This window comes from Platalea leucorodia (assembly GCF_965183815.1).
Source record: "Platalea leucorodia genome assembly, chromosome: W".
In the NCBI taxonomy this organism is placed as follows: domain Eukaryota; kingdom Metazoa; phylum Chordata; class Aves; order Pelecaniformes; family Threskiornithidae; genus Platalea; species Platalea leucorodia.
In genome coordinates this window covers 34,573,153-34,593,947 of record NC_138859.1, presented here as the reverse complement: position 1 = coordinate 34,593,947, position 20,795 = coordinate 34,573,153, and the positions used below count along the sequence as shown (strand labels likewise).

Below are 20,795 nucleotides of genomic sequence, written 5' to 3'. Positions count from 1 at the left end.
CCCCCACGTCCTTTTCTGCAAAGCTGCTTTCCAGCCGGTCGGCCTCCAGCATATACTGGTGCATGGGGTTGTTCCTCCCCAGGTGCAGGACCTTGCGCTTCCCCTTGTTGAACCCCACGAGGCTCCTGCCTGCCCGTTTCTCCAGCCTGTCGAGGGCCCTCTGGACGGCAGCGCAACCCCCTGGTGTATCAGCCGCTCCTCCCAGTTTTGTATCATCAGCAAACTCGCTGAGGGGCCTGTCTGTCTGTCTGCCTGCCTACCCATCATCCGGATCGTTAATTAGGATGTTGAACAGGATCGGGCCCAGCATTGACCCCCGGGGTCCACCGCTCGTTCCTGGCCTCCAACTAGACTTCATGCCACTGATCACCACCCGCTGGGCCCAGCTGTTCAGCCAGATTTCAACCCACCCCACTGTCCGCTCATCCAGCCCCTACTTCATCAGCTTCTCTACGAGGATCTTACGGGAGACGGTGTCAAAAGCCTTCCTGAAGGCTAGGTAGACACTATCCGCTGCTCCATCTTTCTTATAAGCCCCCTTCAAGTATTGAAAGGCCGCAATAAGGTCTCCCCGGAGCCTTCTCTTCTCCTCAGCCTTTCGTCATAGGAGAGGTGTTCCAGCCCTCTGACCATTTTCGTGGCCCTCCTCTGGACCCGCTCTAACAGGTCCACGTCTGTCTTGTACTGGGGACCCCAGAGCTGGGCGCAGGACTCCAGGTGGGCTCTCACGAGAGCGGAGTAGAGGGGGAGAATCACCTCCCTCGACCTGCTGGCCACGCTCCCGTTTACGCGGCCCAGGATTCGATTGGCTTTCTGGCCTGCAAGCGCACACTGCCAGCTCGTATCCAATTTTTCGTCCACCGGTACCCCCGAGCCCTTCTCTGCAGGACTGCTCTCAACCCATTCATCACCCAGTCTGTACTGATATCGGGGACTGCCCCGACCCAGGCGCAGGACCTTGCCCTTGGCCTTGTGGAACTTCACGAGGATCGCACGGGCCCACTTCTCCAGCCCGTCAAGGCCCCTCTGGATGGCATCCCTTCCCTCTAGAGTATCAGCTGCACCACTCAGCTTGGCGTCGTCCGCAACCTTGCAGAGGGCGCGCTCAATCCCACTAGCTATGTCATTGATGAAGATATTAAACGGTATTAAACGGTACAGGGAGACCTCATCGCTCTCTACAACTACCTGAAAGGAGGTCGTAGCGAGGTGGGGCTCGGTCTCTTTTCCCAAGTAACAAGCGATAGGACGAGAGGAAACGGCCCCAAGTTGCGCCAGGGGAGGTTTAGATTGGGTATTAGGAAAAGTTTCTTCACCGAAAGGGTTGTCGAGCATTGGGACAGGCCGCAGAGGGAAGTGGTTGAGTTACCATCCCTGGAGGTATTTAAAAGACGTGTAGACGTGGTGCTCAGGGACGTGGTTGAGTGGTGGACCTGGCAGCGTTAGGTTAACGGTTGGACTCGATGATCTTAAAGGTCTTTTCCAACCTAAACGATCCTATGCTTCTTGACCGGCTGCCAAGGGTCCACCCAGCTGCCCCTCTTCCACAGGACAGGGGGAGAAAAGAGGATGAAAAAGTTCCTTCTGGAAATATCCACCTGCCAGATCCACAGGCAGCAGGGAAATATCGGCCCTCATAGTGCTGCGCTTTGGAGCTGTAGCTAGAAGGGCGTTGATAACACACCCATGTTTCAGCAGCGCTCCCACAGCATGGAGGCTGTCTCTCCAACCACCCCACCCCCAAAGTCCAGTAAGCTGGGGGTGGGCAAGAGGTTGGGAGGGGACAGAGCCAGGACAGCTGACCCAAAGTGACAGAGAGCGCTATTCCACTGTGCTATGGAAGCACCACAGCTGCCACTCAGAGCGACTGTTTTCTCCTACCGCCTCCCTCCTCACCAGAAAAGGGATATCGACGCGGCCTTATCACACGGCCATCGATAAAGCGCTCCAACAGGAGTTGGATGCTCCCAACACATTGCGCTGTGCCGAAACCACCCTCGCACGGCACGCCTGTAGCGTCACATACAGTATTTTCTAAAGTTTTAGCAGCAGCCCACGCTGGCTTTATGTACATTTGCGTACCACTTCCAAAAAGCTAAGCGCCTGCTTCCTGCAAGACGCAGGAGACTGCCAAGCGGTTCCAGCGTCACGCTTCAAGTGACTGGGAAAATCGCTATCTATCTACAGAACACCGTTAGCAGACTGAAACATTCCACATACTTACACTCCGGGGAGACACCATTTTAACTTGCAGAACTATTCCCCTCAGTAAGACACACCAGACAGAGGTGATATCCCCATGCTAAGTCTTTATTGTGCAACTGCTGCTCAAAGCTTTTATTACCTTCCACAGGCACACGTCACAAAAAATTAGACATCAACAGTGGCTAGACTGACGGGCAACAGACGAAATCCATTCGGTGGCGATTTGTACACGTGCAGCAACTCCTGTGGTGCAAAAATCTTAGCCAGGCGGCCAGCCCAACTGACGGCCACCCAGAATACGTAGATGTACGTGACAGACAGGCTGCCCACCCTCGGGCCCTTCGTCCGCAACCGTCCGGAATCCATTGGTCAGGCCCAGGTGAGCAGCACGCTTCTTGCCAACAATCACTAGATGCCCAAGAAGCTGGAGAAGGAAGTACAAAACCATAAATAAATAAAATCAAAAGCCACACGCAAAGAGGGGAGAGGGCAGGGAGGGAAGGCATGAGAGCAGAGAACCACCCAGAGAAACCAGTGTGCCAATTCCTAGCAATTCAACCATTGCGCTTCAAATTACTGTCTGTCCGCCTGCAACTGACATTTTCCAAGCAAAGCTACAAAGACCAAGTAGGCACACTGGGGGGGGGGCGGGGGAAAGAGCCACGCAATTTTTTTCAGGCTCGACGGCAACGGACTACAAAACGGCCACAGAAGCTAAGCTCGTCTCCGGGTTCAAGCCCCCATTATACCTTCGGGCAACATAAGCCATTCGGGCGGAAAAGAAACTTTAGGCTGTCTTTGCATGGGTTGACAAAGCCTTTGAACTTGACTTTCAGAGCTAAGAGCAAAGCACCCGGCACCTCTCAACCAGCTTTGCCCTTCCTCAGCCCTGACCTGCCAAAAACCCCAAGCCCTCTTCTCCGCATTAGAAGAAGTACTGCTGCTCTTACTCCAAACCATGACAACAGGCATCAGACTGCGCCCCAAAACAACACCGCATTTTGCACCAGAAGTACATACCCAGGGACGAGCATTGCTTTATATCACTACTTTTAGTCAAAAAGCTCAATCCCGTTGCAAGCTAGAGGCAAAGGATTATAGCGCCAGAAAACCCCAAACAGCCTACTGTGCCCTATCAAGGGGGAAAGGGGGGGATGGGAAAGAGTCCAGTAAATTCGGAACTAATTACAGGTACAGTTTAGCGTACAGAACGCTTCCACGGTACTTACAGATTCGCCAGAATCTTCTGCTTCAGATAACCTGATAATTGGCTCCTTCGGCATGACCAGGACAAGCGTCGGAGCTTGGGGTGAAAGATCGTGGAACGCGAGGCGCTGGAGGAAGAGTATAAAACAGTTAAAACGCAATTGGCTTCAGAGAAAGGTAATAGCTTCAGCAAATCAGTATGCCCCACTGAACTCGTACAGAAGCAGATCACCAGATACCCCAAACACAAGCCGAAACGCTGATTTCTCTTACGCGATGTTAGTACTTTCTATTAACTCATTACGGTCACTGCTCAGACGTTCGCTGTTTACATACATACGCGCGTGCGTACGCACACCGGGAAGCCCCGAGGAGATTGACTGCGTGTGCTTAATCTAAGGTTTCAAGACTATCCTCCTACACGAGGCAGGACCACTCCCACCCCTCGGCAGCAGCAGCAGCAAACTTTGCACGACTTGCGGTGCCAAAGGGATATCACGCGGCAAACGTCTGCGGCTGCCGCCAAGTGCGTTACCGTCAGAGGCCCTCCTCTGCGCGCGCGCACGCACGACACGGTGGGGCTGGGAACCGAGGCGAGCCGGACAGCACCAGCAACCCAGTACGCGCCGCGGCAGCCGGGGAAGGGGGGGGGGGGCACCGAAGAAGCGCGATGTTTTAGGGATGGTGCAGTAGAGAGCGCCACAACCCAGAAAGGCCCCGCCCGTCCCCCGTCCCTCCCTCCCTCCCTCCCTCCAGCCACCCGCAGCAACGCCGCCACCCGCCCTGCCGCGCTCCCGGGCACCGCGCAACGGGTCCTCGGCTCAGGGTGCCTGCGAGCGCGGGGGGAGGGGCGAGGGGGGGAAGGGAAGGGGACGGGAGGGGAGGGCAGGGAAAGGGAACCGCGCACAGAGCAAAGCCGCGGCTACCTCCTCGTCCTCGTCGATGACGTTGGCGGGGAAGCGCCTTGCCGATGACCTTTCCGAAGACAGAAGCGGCGCCACCGGGCCGGGCGGCCCGCGCCCCGAGAATCTCGTCAGCCACGACAACGCCCCTTGTCGCCCCCGCGCTTCCTCCACTCGGCCAGGCCCTCCGCGGCGCCCATTGGGCCGCCAGATCGCCGCCGGCCGATCCCGCGTCTCGACTGGCTGTCTCGTCTGTCGTTTTCGCTTGTCCTCGCCCCCTCGGCGGGTCCGCCCTCGCCGACCTGGTGCTTACCGGGGCTCGGGGAGTTTGCGTGCCCTCGGGGCGCGGAGGGATCCGGCCTGGGGGTGGGTGGAGGGAGAAGACGTTGGGCGAGTCCGCGGAGGGATCTGTGCCGTGTAGTGCTGCGACCCCGTGGGCGGGCAACGAGGTCTCAGAAGAGGCTGTTGTAGCTAGAAGGACTATTTATTGTTATTTATTACCGCATCGAGTCCGCCCCAAACGTGCTTGTGGCTTTTTGGTGCTGCTCCCTCCAGTCAAACGACTGCTTTTGCCAGGGCAGGGCAGGGCAGGGCAGGCCAGGCCTTAACTTTTCAGAACGTTTCGCAGAACCAACAGAAGCTGCTCGAAATTGTTCCCTGAAAGCCCCGCTTCAATTGCAGACGTTTCTAAGCTGCACGCCTCCTGGGAGAAAATAAAATACAAAGCGTGTGTTCGGCACTGGTGGCTCGAGGGCTGGAGGGCAGATCAAGCTAGGATTTGCGCTAAGCTGGGTAGGAGGCTTTTAGAAAAACAGGCGGTGCCCCCAAAGCCGCCCAAGGGTGGTCTGTGGTGCCCTGCACCCCCGGGGACAGCGAGCAATTCGATTGGGCTACACAACTGTGTTGTAACATATATAAACCCTGCTTGCCTCTATATCGGGCCAAGGATATCCTTAGCCTTCTTTGCGGCAAGGGCACGTTGTCGGCTCACGTTCAACTTGGTGTCCACCGGGAGCCCCCCACGTCCTTTTCTGCAAAGCTGCTTTCCAGCCGGTCGGCCTCCAGCATATACTGGTGCATGGGGTTGTTCCTCCCCAGGTGCAGGACCTTGCGCTTCCCCTTGTTGAACCCCACGAGGCTCCTGCCTGCCCGTTTCTCCAGCCTGTCGAGGGCCCTCTGGACGGCAGCGCAACCCCCTGGTGTATCAGCCGCTCCTCCCAGTTTTGTATCATCAGCAAACTCGCTGAGGGGCCTGTCTGTCTGTCTGCCTGCCTACCCATCATCCGGATCGTTAATTAGGATGTTGAACAGGATCGGGCCCAGCATTGACCCCCGGGGTCCACCGCTCGTTCCTGGCCTCCAACTAGACTTCATGCCACTGATCACCACCCGCTGGGCCCAGCTGTTCAGCCAGATTTCAACCCACCCCACTGTCCGCTCATCCAGCCCCTACTTCATCAGCTTCTCTACGAGGATCTTACGGGAGACGGTGTCAAAAGCCTTCCTGAAGCCTAGGTAGACACTATCCGCTGCTCCATCTTTCTTATAAGCCCCCTTCAAGTATTGAAAGGCCGCAATAAGGTCTCCCCGGAGCCTTCTCTTCTCCTCAGCCTTTCGTCATAGGAGAGGTGTTCCAGCCCTCTGACCATTTTCGTGGCCCTCCTCTGGACCCGCTCTAACAGGTCCACGTCTGTCTTGTACTGGGGACCCCAGAGCTGGGCGCAGGACTCCAGGTGGGCTCTCACGAGAGCGGAGTAGAGGGGGAGAATCACCTCCCTCGACCTGCTGGCCACGCTCCCGTTTACGCGGCCCAGGATTCGATTGGCTTTCTGGCCTGCAAGCGCACACTGCCAGCTCGTATCCAATTTTTCGTCCACCGGTACCCCCGAGCCCTTCTCTGCAGGACTGCTCTCAACCCATTCATCACCCAGTCTGTACTGATATCGGGGACTGCCCCGACCCAGGCGCAGGACCTTGCCCTTGGCCTTGTGGAACTTCACGAGGATCGCACGGGCCCACTTCTCCAGCCCGTCAAGGCCCCTCGGGATGGCATCCCTTCCCTCTAGAGTATCAGCTGCACCACTCAGCTTGGCGTCGTCCGCAACCTTGCAGAGGGCGCGCTCAATCCCACTAGCTATGTCATTGATGAAGATATTAAACGGTATTAAACGGTACAGGGAGACCTCATCGCTCTCTACAACTACCTGAAAGGAGGTCGTAGCGAGGTGGGGCTCAGTCTCTTTTCCCAAGTAACAAGCGATAGGACGAGAGGAAACGGCCCCAAGTTGCGCCAGGGGAGGTTTAGATTGGGTATTAGGAAAAATTTCTTCACCGAAAGGGTTGTCGAGCATTGGGGCAGGCCGCAGAGGCAAGTGGTTGTTACCATCCCTGGAGGTATTTAAAAGACGTGTAGATGTGGTGCTCAGGGACGTGGTTGAGTGGTGGACCTGGCAGCGTTAGGTTAACGGTTGGACTCGATGATCTTAAAGGTCTTTTCCAACCTAAACGATCCTATGCTTCTTGACCGGCTGCCAAGGGTCCACCCAGCTGCCCCTCTTCCACAGGACAGGGGGAGAAAAGAGGATGAAAAAGTTCCTTCTGGAAATATCCACCTGCCAGATCCACAGGCAGCAGGGAAATATCGGCCCTCATAGTGCTGCGCTTTGGAGCTGTAGCTAGAAGGGCATTGATAACACACCCATGTTTCAGCAGCGCTCCCACAGCATGGAGGCTGTCTCTCCAACCACCCCACCCCCAAAGTCCAGTAAGCTGGGGGTGGGCAAGAGGTTGGGAGGGGACAGAGCCAGGACAGCTGACCCAAAGTGACAGAGAGAGCTATTCCACTGTGCTATGGAAGCACCACAGCTGCCACTCAGAGCGACTGTTTTCTCCTACCGCCTCCCTCCTCACCAGAAAAGGGATATCGACGCGGCCTTATCACACGGCCATCGATAAAGCGCTCCAACAGGAGTTGGATGCTCCCAACACATTGCGCTGTGCCGAAACCACCCTCGCACGGCACGCCTGTAGCGTCACATACAGTATTTTCTAAAGTTTTAGCAGCAGCCCACGCTGGCTTTATGTACATTTGCGTACCACTTCCAAAAAGCTAAGCGCCTGCTTCCTGCAAGACGCAGGAGACTGCCAAGCGGTTCCAGCGTCACGCTTCAAGTGACTGGGCAAATCGCTATCTATCTACAGAACACCGTTAGCAGACTGAAACATTCCACATACTTACACTCTGGGGAGACACCGTTTTAACTTGCAGAACTATTCCCCTCAGTAAGACACATCAGACAGAGGTGATATCCCCATGCTAAGTCTTTATTGTGCAACTGCTGCTCAAAGCTTTTATTACCTTCCACAGGCACACGTCACAAAAAATTAGACATCAACAGTGGCTAGACTGACGGGCAACAGACGAAATCCATTCGGTGGCGATTTGTACACGTGCAGCAACTCCTGTGGTGCAAAAATCTTAGCCAGGCGGCCAGCCCAACTGACGGCCACCCAGAATACGTAGATGTACGTGACAGACAGGCTGCCCACCCTCGGGCCCTTCGTCCGCAACCGTCCGGAATCCATTGGTCAGGCCCAGGTGAGCAGCACGCTTCTTGCCAACAATCACTAGATGCCCAAGAAGCTGGAGAAGGAAGTACAAAACCATAAATAAATAAAATCAAAAGCCACACGCAAAGAGGGGAGAGGGCAGGGAGGGAAGGCATGAGAGCAGAGAACCACCCAGAGAAACCAGTGTGCCAATTCCTAGCAATTCAACCATTGCGCTTCAAATTACTGTCTGTCCGCCTGCAACTGACATTTTCCAAGCAAAGCTACAAAGACCAAGTAGGCACACTGGGGGGGGGGGGGGGCGGGGGAAAGAGCCACGCAATTTTTTTCAGGCTCGACGGCAACGGACTACAAAACGGCCACAGAAGCTAAGCTCGTCTCCGGGTTCAAGCCCCCATTATACCTTCGGGCAACATAAGCCATTCGGGCGGAAAAGAAACTTTAGGCTGTCTTTGCATGGGTTGACAAAGCCTTTGAACTTGACTTTCAGAGCTAAGAGCAAAGCACCCGGCACCTCTCAACCAGCTTTGCCCTTCCTCAGCCCTGACCTGCCAAAAACCCCAAGCCCTCTTCTCCGCATTAGAAGAAGTACTGCTGCTCTTACTCCAAACCATGACAACAGGCATCAGACTGCGCCCCAAAACAACACCGCATTTTGCACCAGAAGTACATACCCAGGGACGAGCATTGCTTTATATCACTACTTTTAGTCAAAAAGCTCAATCCCGTTGCAAGCTAGAGGCAAAGGATTATAGCGCCAGAAAACCCCAAACAGCCTACTGTGCCCTATCAAGGGGGAAAGGGGGGGATGGGAAAGAGTCCAGTAAATTCGGAACTAATTACAGGTACAGTTTAGCGTACAGAACGCTTCCACGGTACTTACAGATTCGCCAGAATCTTCTGCTTCAGATAACCTGATAATTGGCTCCTTCGGCATGACCAGGACAAGCGTCGGAGCTTGGGGTGAAAGATCGTGGAACGCGAGGCGCTGGAGGAAGAGTATAAAACAGTTAAAACGCAATTGGCTTCAGAGAAAGGTAATAGCTTCAGCAAATCAGTATGCCCCACTGAACTCGTACAGAAGCAGATCACCAGATACCCCAAACACAAGCCGAAACGCTGATTTCTCTTACGCGATGTTAGTACTTTCTATTAACTCATTACGGTCACTGCTCAGACGTTCGCTGTTTACATACATACGCGCGTGCGTACGCACACCGGGAAGCCCCGAGGAGACTGACTGCGTGTGCTTAATCTAAGGTTTCAAGACTATCCTCCTACACGAGGCAGGACCACTCCCACCCCTCGGCAGCAGCAGCAGCAAACTTTGCACGACTTGCGGTGCCAAAGGGATATCACGCGGCAAACGTCTGCGGCTGCCGCCAAGTGCGTTACCGTCAGAGGCCCTCCTCTGCGCGCGCGCACGCACGACACGGTGGGGCTGGGAACCGAGGCGAGCCGGACAGCACCAGCAACCCAGTACGCGCCGCGGCAGCCGGGGAAGGGGGGGGGGGGCACCGAAGAAGCGCGATGTTTTAGGGATGGTGCAGTAGAGAGCGCCACAACCCAGAAAGGCCCCGCCCGTCCCCCGTCCCTCCTTCCCTCCCTCCCTCCCTCCAGCCACCCGCAGCAACGCCGCCACCCGCCCTGCCGCGCTCCCGGGCACCGCGCAACGGGTCCTCGGCTCAGGGTGCCTGCGAGCGCGGGGGGAGGGGCGAGGGGGGGAAGGGAAGGGGACGGGAGGGGAGGGCAGGGAAAGGGAACCGCGCACAGAGCAAAGCCGCGGCTACCTCCTCGTCCTCGTCGATGACGTTGGCGGGGAAGCGCCTTGCCGATGACCTTTCCGAAGACAGAAGCGGCGCCACCGGGCCGGGCGGCCCGCGCCCCGAGAATCTCGTCAGCCACGACAACGCCCCTTGTCGCCCCCGCGCTTCCTCCACTCGGCCAGGCCCTCCGCGGCGCCCATTGGGCCGCCAGATCGCCGCCGGCCGATCCCGCGTCTCGACTGGCTGTCTCGTCTGTCGTTTTCGCTTGTCCTCGCCCCCTCGGCGGGTCCGCCCTCGCCGACCTGGTGCTTACCGGGGCTCGGGGAGTTTGCGTGCCCTCGGGGCGCGGAGGGATCCGGCCTGGGGGTGGAGGGAGAAGACGTTGGGCGAGTCCGCGGAGGGATCTGTGCCGTGTAGTGCTGCGACCCCGTGGGCGGGCAACGAGGTCTCAGAAGAGGCTGTTGTAGCTAGAAGGACTATTTATTGTTATTTATTACCGCATCGAGTCCGCCCCAAACGTGCTTGTGGCTTTTTGGTGCTGCTCCCTCCAGTCAAACGACTGCTTTTGCCAGGGCAGGGCAGGGCAGGGCAGGCCAGGCCTTAACTTTTCAGAACGTTTCGCAGAACCAACAGAAGCTGCTCGAAATTGTTCCCTGAAAGCCCCGCTTCAATTGCAGACGTTTCTAAGCTGCACGCCTCCTGGGAGAAAATAAAATACAAAGCGTGTGTTCGGCACTGGTGGCTCGAGGGCTGGAGGGCAGATCAAGCTAGGATTTGCGCTAAGCTGGGTAGGAGGCTTTTAGAAAAACAGGCGGTGCCCCCAAAGCCGCCCAAGGGTGGTCTGTGGTGCCCTGCACCCCCGGGGACAGCGAGCAATTCGATTGGGCTACACAACTGTGTTGTAACATATATAAACCCTGCTTGCCTCTATATCGGGCCAAGGATATCCTTAGCCTTCTTTGCGGCAAGGGCACGTTGTCGGCTCACGTTCAACTTGGTGTCCACCGGGAGCCCCCCACGTCCTTTTCTGCAAAGCTGCTTTCCAGCCGGTCGGCCTCCAGCATATACTGGTGCATGGGGTTGTTCCTCCCCAGGTGCAGGACCTTGCGCTTCCCCTTGTTGAACCCCACGAGGCTCCTGCCTGCCCGTTTCTCCAGCCTGTCGAGGGCCCTCTGGACGGCAGCGCAACCCCCTGGTGTATCAGCCGCTCCTCCCAGTTTTGTATCATCAGCAAACTCGCTGAGGGGCCTGTCTGTCTGTCTGCCTGCCTACCCATCATCCGGATCGTTAATTAGGATGTTGAACAGGATCGGGCCCAGCATTGACCCCCGGGGTCCACCGCTCGTTCCTGGCCTCCAACTAGACTTCATGCCACTGATCACCACCCGCTGGGCCCAGCTGTTCAGCCAGATTTCAACCCACCCCACTGTCCGCTCATCCAGCCCCTACTTCATCAGCTTCTCTACGAGGATCTTACGGGAGACGGTGTCAAAAGCCTTCCTGAAGGCTAGGTAGACACTATCCGCTGCTCCATCTTTCTTATAAGCCCCCTTCAAGTATTGAAAGGCCGCAATAAGGTCTCCCCGGAGCCTTCTCTTCTCCTCAGCCTTTCGTCATAGGAGAGGTGTTCCAGCCCTCTGACCATTTTCGTGGCCCTCCTCTGGACCCGCTCTAACAGGTCCACGTCTGTCTTGTACTGGGGACCCCAGAGCTGGGCGCAGGACTCCAGGTGGGCTCTCACGAGAGCGGAGTAGAGGGGGAGAATCACCTCCCTCGACCTGCTGGCCACGCTCCCGTTTACGCGGCCCAGGATTCGATTGGCTTTCTGGCCTGCAAGCGCACACTGCCAGCTCGTATCCAATTTTTCGTCCACCGGTACCCCCGAGCCCTTCTCTGCAGGACTGCTCTCAACCCATTCATCACCCAGTCTGTACTGATATCGGGGACTGCCCCGACCCAGGCGCAGGACCTTGCCCTTGGCCTTGTGGAACTTCACGAGGATCGCACGGGCCCACTTCTCCAGCCCGTCAAGGCCCCTCTGGATGGCATCCCTTCCCTCTAGAGTATCAGCTGCACCACTCAGCTTGGCGTCGTCCGCAACCTTGCAGAGGGCGCGCTCAATCCCACTAGCTATGTCATTGATGAAGATATTAAACGGTATTAAACGGTACAGGGAGACCTCATCGCTCTCTACAACTACCTGAAAGGAGGTCGTAGCGAGGTGGGGCTCGGTCTCTTTTCCCAAGTAACAAGCGATAGGACGAGAGGAAACGGCCCCAAGTTGCGCCAGGGGAGGTTTAGATTGGGTATTAGGAAAAGTTTCTTCACCGAAAGGGTTGTCGAGCATTGGGACAGGCCGCAGAGGGAAGTGGTTGAGTTACCATCCCTGGAGGTATTTAAAAGACGTGTAGATGTGGTGCTCAGGGACGTGGTTGAGTGGTGGACCTGGCAGCGTTAGGTTAACGGTTGGACTCGATGATCTTAAAGGTCTTTTCCAACCTAAACGATCCTATGCTTCTTGACCGGCTGCCAAGGGTCCACCCAGCTGCCCCTCTTCCACAGGACAGGGGGAGAAAAGAGGATGAAAAAGTTCCTTCTGGAAATATCCACCTGCCAGATCCACAGGCAGCAGGGAAATATCGGCCCTCATAGTGCTGCGCTTTGGAGCTGTAGCTAGAAGGGCGTTGATAACACACCCATGTTTCAGCAGCGCTCCCACAGCATGGAGGCTGTCTCTCCAACCACCCCACCCCCAAAGTCCAGTAAGCTGGGGGTGGGCAAGAGGTTGGGAGGGGACAGAGCCAGGACAGCTGACCCAAAGTGACAGAGAGAGCTATTCCACTGTGCTATGGAAGCACCACAGCTGCCACTCAGAGCGACTGTTTTCTCCTACCGCCTCCCTCCTCACCAGAAAAGGGATATCGACGCGGCCTTATCACACGGCCATCGATAAAGCGCTCCAACAGGAGTTGGATGCTCCCAACACATTGCGCTGTGCCGAAACCACCCTCGCACGGCACGCCTGTAGCGTCACATACAGTATTTTCTAAAGTTTTAGCAGCAGCCCACGCTGGCTTTATGTACATTTGCGTACCACTTCCAAAAAGCTAAGCGCCTGCTTCCTGCAAGACGCAGGAGACTGCCAAGCGGTTCCAGCGTCACGCTTCAAGTGACTGGGCAAATCGCTATCTATCTACAGAACACCGTTAGCAGACTGAAACATTCCACATACTTACACTCCGGGGAGACACCATTTTAACTTGCAGAACTATTCCCCTCAGTAAGACGCACCAGACAGAGGTGATATCCCCATGCTAAGTCTTTATTGTGCAACTGCTGCTCAAAGCTTTTATTACCTTCCACAGGCACACGTCACAAAAAATTAGACATCAACAGTGGCTAGACTGACGGGCAACAGACGAAATCCATTCGGTGGCGATTTGTACACGTGCAGCAACTCCTGTGGTGCAAAAATCTTAGCCAGGCGGCCAGCCCAACTGACGGCCACCCAGAATACGTAGATGTACGTGACAGACAGGCTGCCCACCCTCGGGCCCTTCGTCCGCAACCGTCCGGAATCCATTGGTCAGGCCCAGGTGAGCAGCACGCTTCTTGCCAACAATCACTAGATGCCCAAGAAGCTGGAGAAGGAAGTACAAAACCATAAATAAATAAAATCAAAAGCCACACGCAAAGAGGGGAGAGGGCAGGGAGGGAAGGCATGAGAGCAGAGAACCACCCAGAGAAACCAGTGTGCCAATTCCTAGCAATTCAACCATTGCGCTTCAAATTACTGTCTGTCCGCCTGCAACTGACATTTTCCAAGCAAAGCTACAAAGACCAAGTAGGCACACTGGGGGGGGGCGGGGGAAAGAGCCACGCAATTTTTTTCAGGCTCGACGGCAACGGACTACAAAACGGCCACAGAAGCTAAGCTCGTCTCCGGGTTCAAGCCCCCATTATACCTTCGGGCAACATAAGCCATTCGGGTGGAAAAGAAACTTTAGGCTGTCTTTGCATGGGTTGACAAAGCCTTTGAACTTGACTTTCAGAGCTAAGAGCAAAGCACCCGGCACCTCTCAACCAGCTTTGCCCTTCCTCAGCCCTGACCTGCCAAAAACCCCAAGCCCTCTTCTCCGCATTAGAAGAAGTACTGCTGCTCTTACTCCAAACCACGACAACAGGCATCAGACTGCGCCCCAAAACAACACCGCATTTTGCACCAGAAGTACATACCCAGGGACGAGCATTGCTTTATATCGCTACTTTTAGTCAAAAAGCTCAATCCCGTTGCAAGCTAGAGGCAAAGGATTATAGCGCCAGAAAACCCCAAACAGCCTACTGTGCCCTATCAAGGGGGAAAGGGGGGGATGGGAAAGAGTCCAGTAAATTCGGAACTAATTACAGGTACAGTTTAGCGTACAGAACGCTTCCACGGTACTTACAGATTCGCCAGAATCTTCTGCTTCAGATAACCTGATAATTGGCTCCTTCGGCATGACCAGGACAAGCGTCGGAGCTTGGGGTGAAAGATCGTGGAACGCGAGGCGCTGGAGGAAGAGTATAAAACAGTTAAAACGCAATTGGCTTCAGAGAAAGGTAATAGCTTCAGCAAATCAGTATGCCCCACTGAACTCGTACAGAAGCAGATCACCAGATACCCCAAACACAAGCCGAAACGCTGATTTCTCTTACGCGATGTTAGTACTTTCTATTAACTCATTACGGTCACTGCTCAGACGTTCGCTGTTTACATACATACGTGCGTGCGTGCGTACGCACACCGGGAAGCCCCGAGGAGATTGACTGCGTGTGCTTAATCTAAGGTTTCAAGACTATCCTCCTACACGAGGCAGGACCACTCCCACCCCTCGGCAGCAGCAGCAGCAGCAAACTTTGCACGACTTGCGGTGCCAAAGGGATATCACGCGGCAAACGTCTGCGGCTGCCGCCAAGTGCGTTACCGTCAGAGGCCCTCCTCTGCGCGCGCGCACGCACGACACGGTGGGGCTGGGAACCGAGGCGAGCCGGACAGCACCAGCAACCCAGTACGCGCCGCGGCAGCCGGGGAAGGGGGGGGGGGGCACCGAAGAAGCGCGATGTTTTAGGGATAGTGCAGTAGAGAGCGCCACAACCCAGAAAGGCCCCGCCCGTCCCCCGTCCCTCCTTCCCTCCCTCCCTCCCTCCAGCCACCCGCAGCAACGCCGCCACCCGCCCTGCCGCGCTCCCGGGCACCGCGCAACGGGTCCTCGGCTCAGGGTGCCTGCGAGCGCGGGGGGAGGGGCGAGGGGGGGAAGGGAAGGGGACGGGAGGGGAGGGCAGGGAAAGGGAACCGCGCACAGAGCAAAGCCGCGGCTACCTCCTCGTCCTCGTCGATGACGTTGGCGGGGAAGCGCCTTGCCGATGACCTTTCCGAAGACAGAAGCGGCGCCACCGGGCCGGGCGGCCCGCGCCCCGAGAATCTCGTCAGCCACGACAACGCCCCTTGTCGCCCCCGCGCTTCCTCCACTCGGCCAGGCCCTCCGCGGCGCCCATTGGGCCGCCAGATCGCCGCCGGCCGATCCCGCGTCTCGACTGGCTGTCTCGTCTGTCGTTTTCGCTTGTCCTCGCCCCCTCGGCGGGTCCGCCCTCGCCGACCTGGTGCTTACCGGGGCTCGGGGAGTTTGCGTGCCCTCGGGGCGCGGAGGGATCCGGCCTGGGGGTGGAGGGAGAAGACGTTGGGCGAGTCCGCGGAGGGATCTGTGCCGTGTAGTGCTGCGACCCCGTGGGCGGGCAACGAGGTCTCAGAAGAGGCTGTTGTAGCTAGAAGGACTATTTATTGTTATTTATTACCGCATCGAGTCCGCCCCAAACGTGCTTGTGGCTTTTTGGTGCTGCTCCCTCCAGTCAAACGACTGCTTTTGCCAGGGCAGGGCAGGGCAGGGCAGGGCAGGCCAGGCCTTAACTTTTCAGAACGTTTCGCAGAACCAACAGAAGCTGCTCGAAATTGTTCCCTGAAAGCCCCGCTTCAATTGCAGACGTTTCTAAGCTGCACGCCTCCTGGGAGAAAATAAAATACAAAGCGTGTGTTCGGCACTGGTGGCTCGAGGGCTGGAGGGCAGATCAAGCTAGGATTTGCGCTAAGCTGGGTAGGAGGCTTTTAGAAAAACAGGCGGTGCCCCCAAAGCCGCCCAAGGGTGGTCTGTGGTGCCCTGCACCCCCGGGGACAGCGAGCAATTCGATTGGGCTACACAACTGTGTTGTAACATATATAAACCCTGCTTGCCTCTATATCGGGCCAAGGATATCCTTAGCCTTCTTTGCGGCAAGGGCACGTTGTCGGCTCACGTTCAACTTGGTGTCCACCGGGAGCCCCCCACGTCCTTTTCTGCAAAGCTGCTTTCCAGCCGGTCGGCCTCCAGCATATACTGGTGCATGGGGTTGTTCCTCCCCAGGTGCAGGACCTTGCGCTTCCCCTTGTTGAACCCCACGAGGCTCCTGCCTGCCCGTTTCTCCAGCCTGTCGAGGGCCCTCTGGACGGCAGCGCAACCCCCTGGTGTATCAGCCGCTCCTCCCAGTTTTGTATCATCAGCAAACTCGCTGAGGGGCCTGTCTGTCTGTCTGCCTGCCTACCCATCATCCGGATCGTTAATTAGGATGTTGAACAGGATCGGGCCCAGCATTGACCCCCGGGGTCCACCGCTCGTTCCTGGCCTCCAACTAGACTTCATGCCACTGATCACCACCCGCTGGGCCCAGCTGTTCAGCCAGATTTCAACCCACCCCACTGTCCGCTCATCCAGCCCCTACTTCATCAGCTTCTCTACGAGGATCTTACGGGAGACGGTGTCAAAAGCCTTCCTGAAGGCTAGGTAGACACTATCCGCTGCTCCATCTTTCTTATAAGCCCCCTTCAAGTATTGAAAGGCCGCAATAAGGTCTCCCCGGAGCCTTCTCTTCTCCTCAGCCTTTCGTCATAGGAGGAGAGGTGTTCCAGCCCTCTGACCATTTTCGTGGCCCTCCTCTGGACCCGCTCTAACAGGTCCACGTCTGTCTTGTACTGGGGACCCCAGAGCTGGGCGCAGGACTCCAGGTGGGCTCTCACGAGAGCGGAGTAGAGGGGGAGAATCACCTCCCTCGACCTGCTGGCCACGCTCCTGTTTACGCGGCCCAGGATTCGATTGGCTTTCTGGCCTGCAAGCGCACACTGCCAGCTCGTATCCAATTTTTCGTCCACCGGTACCCCCGAGCCCTTCTCTGCAGAACTGCTCTCAACCCATTCATCACCCAGTCTGTACTGATATCGGGGACTGCCCCGACCCAGGCGCAGGACCTTGCCCTTGGCCTTGTGGAACTTCACGAGGATCGCACGGGCCCACTTCTCCAGCCCGTCAAGGCCCCTCTGGATGGCATCCCTTCCCTCTAGAGTATCAGCTGCACCACTCAGCTTGGCGTCGTCCGCAACCTTGCAGAGGGCGCGCTCAATCCCACTAGCTATGTCATTGATGAAGATATTAAACGGTATTAAACGGTACAGGGAGACCTCATCGCTCTCTACAACTACCTGAAAGGAGGTCGTAGCGAGGTGGGGCTCGGTCTCTTTTCCCAAGTAACAAGCGATAGGACGAGAGGAAACGGCCCCAAGTTGCGCCAGGGGAGGTTTAGATTGGGTATTAGGAAAAATTTCTTCACCGAAAGGGTTGTCGAGCATTGGGACAGGCCGCAGAGGGAAGTGGTTGAGTTACCATCCCTGGAGGTATTTAAAAGACGTGTAGACGTGGTGCTCAGGGACGTGGTTGAGTGGTGGACCTGGCAGCGTTAGGTTAACGGTTGGACTCGATGATCTTAAAGGTCTTTTCCAACCTAAACGATCCTATGCTTCTTGACCGGCTGCCAAGGGTCCACCCAGCTGCCCCTCTTCCACAGGACAGGGGGAGAAAAGAGGATGAAAAAGTTCCTTCTGGAAATATCCACCTGCCAGATCCACAGGCAGCAGGGAAATATCGGCCCTCATAGTGCTGCGCTTTGGAGCTGTAGCTAGAAGGGCATTGATAACACACCCATGTTTCAGCAGCGCTCCCACAGCATGGAGGCTGTCTCTCCAACCACCCCACCCCCAAAGTCCAGTAAGCTGGGGGTGGGCAAGAGGTTGGGAGGGGACAGAGCCAGGACAGCTGACCCAAAGTGACAGAGAGAGCTATTCCACTGTGCTATGGAAGCACCACAGCTGCCACTCAGAGCGACTGTTTTCTCCTACCGCCTCCCTCCTCACCAGAAAAGGGATATCGACGCGGCCTTATCACACGGCCATCGATAAAGCGCTCCAACAGGAGTTGGATGCTCCCAACACATTGCGCTGTGCCGAAACCACCCTCGCACGGCACGCCTGTAGCGTCACATACAGTATTTTCTAAAGTTTTAGCAGCAGCCCACGCTGGCTTTATGTACATTTGCGTACCACTTCCAAAAAGCTAAGCGCCTGCTTCCTGCAAGACGCAGGAGACTGCCAAGCGGTTCCAGCGTCACGCTTCAAGTGACTGGGCAAATCGCTATCTATCTACAGAACACCGTTAGCAGACTGAAACATTCCACATACTTACACTCCGGGGAGACACCGTTTTAACTTGCAGAACTATTCCCCTCAGTAAGACGCACCAGACAGAGGTGATATCCCCATGCTAAGTCTTTATTGTGCAACTGCTGCTCAAAGCTTTTATTACCTTCCACAGGCACACGTCACAAAAAATTAGACATCAACAGTGGCTAGACTGACGGGCAACAGACGAAATCCATTCGGTGGCGATTTGTACACGTGCAGCAACTCCTGTGGTGCAAAAATCTTAGCCAGGCGGCCAGCCCAACTGACGGCCACCCAGAATACGTAGATGTACGTGACAGACAGGCTGCCCACCCTCGGGCCCTTCGTCCGCAACCGTCCGGAATCCATTGGTCAGGCCCAGGTGAGCAGCACGCTTCTTGCCAACAATCACTAGATGCCCAAGAAGCTGGAGAAGGAAGTACAAAACCATAAATAAATAAAATCAAAAGCCACACGCAAAGAGGGGAGAGGGCAGGGAGGGAAGGCATGAGAGCAGAGAACCACCCAGAGAAACCAGTGTGCCAATTCCTAGCAATTCAACCATTGCGCTTCAAATTACTGTCTGTCCGCCTGCAACTGACATTTTCCAAGCAAAGCTACAAAGACCAAGTAGGCACACTGGGGGGGGGGCGGGGGAAAGAGCCACGCAGTTTTTTTCAGGCTCGACGGCAACGGACTACAAAACGGCCACAGAAGCTAAGCTCGTCTCCGGGTTCAAGCCCCCATTATACCTTCGGGCAACATAAGCCATTCGGGTGGAAAAGAAACTTTAGGCTGTCTTTGCATGGGTTGACAAAGCCTTTGAACTTGACTTTCAGAGCTAAGAGCAAAGCACCCGGCACCTCTCAACCAGCTTTGCCCTTCCTCAGCCCTGACCTGCCAAAAACCCCAAGCCCTCTTCTCCGCATTAGAAGAAGTACTGCTGCTCTTACTCCAAACCATGACAACAGGCATCAGACTGCGCCCCAAAACAACACCGCATTTTGCACCAGAAGTACATACCCAGGGACGAGCATTGCTTTATATCACTACTTTTAGTCAAAAAGCTCAATCCCGTTGCAAGCTAGAGGCAAAGGATTATAGCGCCAGAAAACCCCAAACAGCCTACTGTGCCCTATCAAGGGGGAAAGGGGGGGATGGGAAAGAGTCCAGTAAATTCGGAACTAATTACAGGTACAGTTTAGCGTACAGAACGCTTCCACGGTACTTACAGATTCGCCAGAATCTTCTGCTTCAGATAACCTGATAATTGGCTCCTTCGGCATGACCAGGACAAGCGTCGGAGCTTGGGGTGAAAGATCGTGGAACGCGAGGCGCTGGAGGAAGAGTATAAAACAGTTAAAACGCAATTGGCTTCAGAGAAAGGTAATAGCTTCAGCAAATCAGTATGCCCCACTGAACTCGTACAGAAGCAGATCACCAGATACCCCAAACACAAGCCGAAACGCTGATTTCTCTTACGCGATGTTAGTACTTTCTATTAACTCATTACGGTCACTGCTCAGACGTTCGCTGTTTACATACATACGCGCGTGCGTACGCACACCGGGAAGCCCCGAGGAGATTGACTGCGTGTGCTTAATCTAAGGTTTCAAGACTATCCTCCTACACGAGGCAGGACCACTCCCACCCCTCGGCAGCAGCAGCAGCAGCAAACTTTGCACGACTTGCGGTGCCAAAGGGATATCACGCGGCAAACGTCTGCGGCTGCCGCCAAGTGCGTTACCGTCAGAGGCCCTCCTCTGCGCGCGCGCACGCACGACACGGTGGGGCTGGGAACCGAGGCGAGCCGGACAGCACCAGCAACCCAGTACGCGCCGCGGCAGCCGGGGAAGGGGGGGGGGGGCACCGAAGAAGCGCGATGTTTTAGGGATGGTGCAGTAGAGAGCGCCACAACCCAGAAAGGCCCCGCCCGTCCCCCGTCCCTCCTTCCCTCCCTCCCTCCCTCCCTCCAGCCACCCGCACCAACGCCGCCACCCGCCCTGCCGCGCTCCCGGGCACCGCGCAACGGGTCCTCGGCTCAGGGTGCCTGCGAGCGCGGGGGGAGGGGCGAGGGGGGGAAGGGAAGGGGACGGGAGGGGAGGGCAGGGAAAGGGAACCGCGCACAGAGCAAAGCCGCGGCTACCTCCTCGTCCTCGTCGATGACGTTGGCGGGGAAGCGCCTTGCCGATGACCTTTCCGAAGACAGAAGCGGCGCCACCGGGCCGGGCGGCCCGCGCCCCGAGAATCTCGTCAGCCACGACAACGCCCCTTGTCGCCCCCGCGCTTCCTCCACTCGGCCAGGCCCTCCGCGGCGCCCATTGGGCCGCCAGATCGCCGCCGGCCGATCCCGCGTCTCGACTGGCTGTCTCGTCTGTCGTTTTCGCTTGTCCTCGCCCCCTCGGCGGGTCCGCCCTCGCCGACCTGGTGCTTACCGGGGCTCGGGGAGTTTGCGTGCCCTCGGGGCGCGGAGGGATCCGGCCTGGGGGTGGAGGGATCTGTGCCGTGTAGTGCTGCGACCCCGTGGGCGGGCAACGAGGTCTCAGAAGAGGCTGTTGTAGCTAGAAGGACTATTTATTGTTATTTATT

General features: G+C 56.5%; 3 protein-coding genes across 3 annotated transcripts; all 3 read right to left on the bottom strand.

The window, feature by feature from the left end:
• Window positions 1–7,791: 7,791 nt before the first annotated feature.
• LOC309601958 (adenosine 5'-monophosphoramidase HINT1-like) lies at window positions 7,792–9,913 on the bottom strand (the record flags this gene model as incomplete). The annotated part of the gene is made up of 3 exons (XM_082335217.1): window positions 7,792–7,956; window positions 8,767–8,871; window positions 9,674–9,913. Coding segments are annotated over 3 exons (510 nt in total), but the record flags the coding sequence as incomplete, so codon positions are not given.
• A 3,212-nt stretch (window positions 9,914–13,125) lies between these two features.
• On the bottom strand, window positions 13,126–15,248 carry LOC309601957 (adenosine 5'-monophosphoramidase HINT1-like; the record flags this gene model as incomplete). Its single annotated transcript, XM_082335216.1, has 3 exons — window positions 13,126–13,290; window positions 14,095–14,199; window positions 15,009–15,248. Coding segments are annotated over 3 exons (510 nt in total), but the record flags the coding sequence as incomplete, so codon positions are not given.
• A 3,220-nt stretch (window positions 15,249–18,468) lies between these two features.
• LOC309601956 (adenosine 5'-monophosphoramidase HINT1-like) lies at window positions 18,469–20,592 on the bottom strand (the record flags this gene model as incomplete). The annotated part of the gene is made up of 3 exons (XM_082335215.1): window positions 18,469–18,633; window positions 19,439–19,543; window positions 20,353–20,592. Coding segments are annotated over 3 exons (510 nt in total), but the record flags the coding sequence as incomplete, so codon positions are not given.
• Window positions 20,593–20,795: the final 203 nt, after the last annotated feature.